General features: G+C 50.8%; 1 protein-coding gene across 1 annotated transcript in view; it reads left to right on the forward strand.

Moving 5' to 3' along the window:
- Window positions 1–6,079, forward strand: part of LOC122392058 (alkaline phosphatase-like) — a 28,061-nt gene extending 21,982 nt beyond the window's left edge. Inside the window, exons 5-10 of the mRNA XM_043386557.1 lie at window positions 1,926–2,089; window positions 2,405–2,618; window positions 3,041–3,174; window positions 3,548–3,746; window positions 4,070–4,282; window positions 4,656–6,079. Coding sequence (XP_043242492.1) covers window positions 1,926–2,089; window positions 2,405–2,618; window positions 3,041–3,174; window positions 3,548–3,746; window positions 4,070–4,282; window positions 4,656–4,870 — 1,139 coding nt within the window. The 3' untranslated portion in view covers window positions 4,871–6,079. The remainder of the gene's footprint in view (window positions 1–1,925; window positions 2,090–2,404; window positions 2,619–3,040; window positions 3,175–3,547; window positions 3,747–4,069; window positions 4,283–4,655) is intronic.
- The last annotated feature ends 640 nt before the right edge of the window (window positions 6,080–6,719 follow it).

Below are 6,719 nucleotides of genomic sequence, written 5' to 3' on the forward strand. Positions count from 1 at the left end.
CCTTGCCTTCCCTCCCTCCCATAAAATGCAATACACGTTGTCCATTTCAACTTTACATGTAGTCCATCTTGCAGTTAATCCATGGCCCATCTCAGAGTCTCAGGAAGCGCATCTTTAATTACTTAAAAATGTCCTGTAACTGTGTATATGCTAAATGTGTATGTGTAAATATTGAACCACGGTCACTTTGTGCAAGATGTAAATGTGGCACGATGCTCGTCACGAGGTTCGCCATCTCACTATGCGTTGCTCATCACAAGGCGTGCGATGCTCGGTTATTGTGTTCGTTTATGTGTGTATGTGTGTTCATGTGTATGATCTTCCCATACCCCAGATGGGGTCGCGGAAATAAATTTGAATTGAATTGAATTGAACACGATTTCAAACAAAGAGACATTTTGTGACAGTTATTTTTGGTTTTTCACACTTGTTAAAACGAGGTTCTTAGCGAGTAGAATCCTCATTGCGGAGAAGCAATGTACAATGTTCCGTACTCCGTTAAGCTTAACATACTACACGAGCGCGCACACAATACAATGTTACACTGTAATCTATGTACAATATTAACATCGTTTTGGATGATGCTACTACCGGCCTATGAGAATAAGCTTAGCGTAACGCACGACGACAGTTGCTTGTTGAGCTTTGGCTTCTCTCTACGAATGTATAGAGCTTCAAGAACTTGGAGTCGTCGTCTGTTGTTGCACATCGTCAAGATAGTCGTGTTGTCCGTCAAGTCTTGTCGTGTTATGTGTTTGTGGTGTGTCTGTGTTGTGTGGTCATGGGGTGCGCCGTCACGGAGGTGCATTGTGAGCCGCCGAGAAAGGGTGGTGGTGGTAAGTCCAATGTAATCTGTTTTACGAAGCAGGCAGTCTTCGTGTGGGCAAGAATACTTGTAGATTACGTTGGTGCGTTTGAGTTTGTCATTGTTCTGCGTGGGTTTGTTTTTCATAAACAGTGAATGCACTTTACGACTTTTGTAGTATATCTGGAGCTTGATTTTGACATTGTCTTGTGCCGGCTGGATGTTTTTAAGAACGATATCTCTGAGGACCCGTTCATCTACACGGTACGCTGAAGACATCTGATTTTTCACCAAAAGTGTGATGGTTTCTTGCTGTGTGGTCTGGTGTTGTTCATGTGTCCTGTTCAGTTGTGATTTGATTTCAGAGTCGATGTCACTGTTTGAATAGCCGTTGTTGACCAAAATTTGTTTCGATATTTGCAGCTCGTCATGCACAGTGGTCCAGTCTGAACAGTGTTTGATAGCTCGTCTAATGAATGCTCTTATGACACTGGTGTGGTATCTCTTTGGACATTCGCTTTCGCCATGCATTGTCTTACCACTGTTGGTAGGTTTGCGGTGTACTTTAGTTTTGAAGGTTCCGTCCTGTGCGTCAATGTCCAGGTCCAAGAAAGGTATTTTGTTGTCTGTACTCAGTTCAGTTGTGAAAGTCAGTACCGAGTGACGTTGAAGGTATATATATATATATATATATATATATATATATATATATATATATATATATATATATATATATATATATATATATATACCTATATATATATATTATATATATATATATATAATATCTCCCTCTCTCTCCCTCTCTTTTTCTCCTCTATCCTTCTCTCTCTTTCTCTTTCTCTCTCCAACCCTCCCTCCCTCCCTCTCCCAGCTCTCTCTCTCTCCTTCTCTTTCTCTCTCTCGCTCCCTCTCGCTCTCTTTCTTTCTCTCTCTCCCTCCCTCCCTCCCTCCCTCTCTCTCTCTCTCTCTCTCTCTCTCTCTCTCTCTCTCTCTCTCTCTCTCTCTCCCCGCCCTTCCGTGTCCGTCTAACGCTCAATCGAATATCCGCTCGTCTTTCTTTTTCTCTCTCCCTCTCCTTCCCCTCCCCTCTCACACCCCTTTTACACCTCCTCGACAGGTATCGTCACCACCACGCGCATCACCCACGCCACACCGGCGGCGCTGTACGCCAAGTCTGCCCACCGTAACTGGGAGTGTGACGAGAAACTGGGCGAGCGGGGCCGGGACTGCGTCGACATCGCCCGCCAGCTGGTCGAGAACGCCCCCGGAAAGCTGGCTAAGGTGAGAGAGCATGCCGCCGACAACCGATGCAATATGCGTCCCAGTTCACTTCATAAAGGTGTTGATTGCACCAGCTTGGATTAATATGTAACTGTGGTGTGTAATATCGCTTTCGCGCATTCATTATATTTTATAGCTACCTAAGGCTTATCGCGGTGCATAACGATTAACGAAATAAGCGTTGTGAAAACCGGTGTGATATGGCGCCGACTTTGGTCCATGGTATTTCGGTACCAGTTCTTTATCTGCACTGCATAACATTTACCTCTTACTCAAACGGTTAACCATTTGTTGTTTTATCTGTCCCATTCTCAGGTGATTTTCGGCGGCGGTCGTCAGAACATGATCGCCAACCTGAACAACACGCGGTTCGCGCCGGAGAACCCGAGCGCCTGTAAACGCCAGGACGGCCGCGACCTGACCCAGGACTGGCTGAGCGAGAAGCGCAGCGCCGGCCTGTCTGCCAAGTTTGTGGCCACCACTGAGGAGCTGCGCAGCGTCAACCTCAGTCAGACGGACCACATCATGGGTGAGCGGCGCCCCGCTCCGGTCCGGAGTCGGTCCGGACCACGGACCGGACCCAACTCCGGTCCGGACCACTCACCGGACCGCGGACCGGTGCAACGGACCGGACCGGGAGGGTGATTCAGCGGGCCCGGAATGCAGAGTCGTGGCTAGGGAGAGAGTGTGAAGTTGTCGAATTTGAGCAGCAATGGACTGTGAGGCATGGGAACTGGAGTGGTATTGAGGTAGTCGTGGAGCGCGGGAGTGGTAAAGGGCGGCTGGCGGTACGGTACGCGCCGCGGGGACTACGAATTACCCGCGATCTATGGTTTTTAGATCTGACAATTGACTAGTTAGTGGAGCATTGGATAATTACACCTGGAGCAGTTGGAGAGGTTTATTCGATCTAATCACCCCATTGTGATATATCCTGCTCGTACTCCGCAGGTCTGTTCGGGAACAGCCACACACCCTACGAAGACCTCCGAGACAAGACCCTTGGAGGGACGCCCAGTCTGGTGGAAATGACCGAGACTGCCATCAAACTGCTCAGCAAAAACGAAAAAGGCTTCTTCCTCGCGGTGAGATACGCGAATAACTATTTATTACGTCTTATAATTATTTAGAAATGTTCAGTCTTTTTTTCACCCGAGAACGATGTGAAACAAAAACGAGTTGCTGTGTAATATCGTCTCTTCACTTTATCGTTTTTGACGACGCAGAGTGCCGAGTCAGCTAACACAATATGTCACACAGAGACGCTTATCTTTGCGTGACTATACATATACAGGGCCGTGATCGTTCCCTGACCGGTTATAAACAGACCCTAATAAACAGCTTGTGACTTATCATAGGGAGGATACTGAGAGGTTCGTGACGAGCCATAGATCCGAGTCCGGTCGGTGAGGCGCTCTCCGCCCGGCTGACCTGTCCCTGGACCCCGGGGCCGTGCAGGTGGAGGGCGGCCGGATCGACCACGCGCACCACGACACCAAGGCACGCCGCTCCCTCTCCGAGACACTGCAGTTCGAGGAGGCCGTGAAGCGCGCCCACCAGCTCACCTCCGACCAGGACACCCTGATCGTCGTCACCGCCGACCACAGCCACGTCATGACCATCCAGGGATACCCGGTCCGCGGCAAGGATATCCTTGGTAGGTGGCGCGGCGCGCAGACGCTGCATGTTGTAGGTGACGTTGTGTGGTGAGGGTATCTGCTCCAGGTGGCGCTGTGGACATGAACCACCGCCGATGCTCCTGACAACCAATTGCAGGGTTACAGTTGACCGGTAGTCCTTTCTTACTGCACGGTTATCGACGCCATCGAATCGAATCGGCTCGAATCAACTTAAATGTAATCGGATCGCTATTTCAATCAAAGGGGGGCCACTATAGCCATGCGGTCAATCCAATATGAGTGATGCTTGGCGCCTGACGTTGACGGAGCCTTGATCTGCTACTTCGTGTCTATCCAACAGGGGCCTCGGAGAAGAGCCGGGACGACGGCATGCCGTACACGACTCTCTTCTACTCGAACGGGCCCAACTGGAACGTGAGCTGGAACGGCTCGCACGTGGTGCGCGGCGACCTGAACGGTGTGGACACCACCGCCTGGGAGTACACGCAGCCGTCCGGACTGAAGTTCAAGGAGGAGACGCACGGTGGAGAGGATGTGGCTATCTACGCCACAGGTCAGCGCCGCCGGGGAACCGCAGACCGCAGGGTCGCATAGAATAACGCCGACTGTCATGTTTTTTTTTCGCTTTTCGTTATCACGTCGCTTTTTATTGTCACGTATCTGACGTATTGTGCACCCTGTTAATTGGACCGTAATTATATGAGATTTGTTTTGTTCCATGTTGAGTGTTGGCAGGCTTATTTATGGGCGCTGATGACCTCTGGAGCCCGGGCGCTCAAAAGTCACATATCCTAAGCATAGGCTGATTCGTGGACATTTACGACATTGCATGGCCTGTTGGCAGGTCAGTGGGCATAAGTGACGCATTCTGTGCCCTGTTGGCAGGTCCATAGTCATAAGTGACGCATCCTGTGCCCTGTTGACAGGTCCGTGGTCGCATCTGTTCCACGGCGTCCACGAGCAGAGCTACATCCCGCACGTGATCTCTCACGCGGCCCGAATTGGACCTCGTGCCGACTGCAAGGCGCTGAAGAGTGACCAGGCGTGTGCGTTCTCCTCCGCGGGCCTGTCGACACGGCTCCAGGCGGCGCCGCTGGCACTGCTGCTGCTGCTAGTCTCGTGGCTGGTCAGACCACACTAACACAGGAGCAGAGAAATGTGGGGAGTGGCGCGGGAGTAGGTGCTTTAGGAGATGTGTAGCCAGATGATTGTCACTCATTGCATCTAGGGCAGCAAGTGGGCCGCTAGAGCAAGGTTCGCACCGAACCAGTACTTTTTTAGTCATTGTGTTGACGGGATATGTATGATTAGTAGTCCGTCATCGTGTGTTTATGTATGCGTCTTTTTGTAAGTATTTGTATGGGTGCTCACTGGTTTATTGAATTAGTGTTCGTATCTGTTAAATCATGTAGGTAACCCGTGATTATCCTGATCGTTGTAAAATACTAGCACCGGGTGTTTTTTTAATTTATGACATCTCTTTCTGCATTTTTGCGGCTTTTTAATCGTATCTCAATAGTCAAACTGTGTCTACTGACTTGCTTCGATGGAATATGATCGGTTAGAACAATATCAGCGATATAAGACAAAATGACGCAAAGCATACCAAAAGGAGCGCATCACAAGGTGAAAATATCCTGCACACCACACATGTATGTTTTAGGAGCTACGTGGATGTATTCGTGATGTTCGCATCGATGGATATTTTCACATATAAGATATACTTCAATCAATTGTCACTAATTGCTGTGACGTCACCGTCTGGTTGTCGTTGTTCGTCGCTGAATGTCTATCCCGGTGTTCATCCGTTCCTCCTCTCAGACCCAGTGTCTCATAGAGGTGTGCGCGCTCCAGAGCCCCGAGGTGAACTGCTAGAGGTCCAGGACTGCATGCGTGTATCCCGAGCAGAGGGCGCGCCCATTACTGGTTTGAACCAGTATGCAGCAGCCCTCGCCTCGTGATATGCACAGGTAGTTCTTTTCCATCGTGCTGTCATCTCAGTGGGAGGCGGGCACCGCCCCCTTATGATTTATTGAGGAAAAAACAATGGTTAAGCGCCGACGCTCAGTGCTGGTGACGCACCCAGACCCAAGTGATCCGAACTATGTTTGAAGCTATCACACTCTCATACAGCATGAGCGAGTCGTAGCTTGACACTACACAGTACATAGGCTCAGCCCAGGTCAGGTCAGAGGAGCACATGGGTGAACAGCACAAAGTATGACAAAAATAAAAAGTTAATTAGGCTAGACGTGACATTGTTCTTTCTTGAAAACTAAAGCTTTGACAAAGGTCAGTGGCATGCATGTTTGTGTGCGCATAATGCTGCAATAAACGTGAAATAAGCACATGTATGTACACGTGATGTATGCATTTGATTTAATGACATTGTTATTCAACTACAAGCCAAATTTTATCAGCTAAACTGTTTCACAGATTGTGGTTCCGGAGCAATTTTGCAAGAGAAACGGTGTACCGTCTCGATCTGTTTCTCTTGGCTCGGTTATCCATCCTGTCCATCGATCATCCATGTCACTGAGATCCTGGTGAACAGCGCCGAGTAGCCTGGGACAGCGCGACCGCCGTCCCTCGCCACCGCCGCCCCACTGTACCACTGACCGAGCGCTCCCGGTGGATCGATTTGGTGAACGTGACCGCGAATCGACCCGTGTCGCCCGCACCGGCCCGCCGACCGGCTAGCAATGCAGCGAATGTGACGGACGACTTCACTAGGGCGGTGGGCGGCTGCAGCGGGCCGCAATCAGGCCGGCATCGATTTCCACCGTCCAGCTGGGGACAGCCGCGCGCCACCTCAGCGTCATGAACGGTGGCAGAAAGTCGGCGAGCGGTGCCGACCCGACCCGACCCGACCTCATCCGGCCGCGGGGCGCTGGCACGCTGCCAGTCGGCGCCGGCCGTGTGTATCGACGAGCTGCGTCCGTCGGCCGGCGGGCGGCGCTGCCGGCGGCCGCCCGCCGCCGGCGCCGCGG

Source organism: Amphibalanus amphitrite, unplaced genomic scaffold, assembly GCF_019059575.1.
Source record: "Amphibalanus amphitrite isolate SeventyFive unplaced genomic scaffold, NRLGWU_Aamphi_draft 000467F_arrow, whole genome shotgun sequence".
NCBI lineage: Eukaryota > Metazoa > Arthropoda > Thecostraca > Balanomorpha > Balanidae > Amphibalanus > Amphibalanus amphitrite.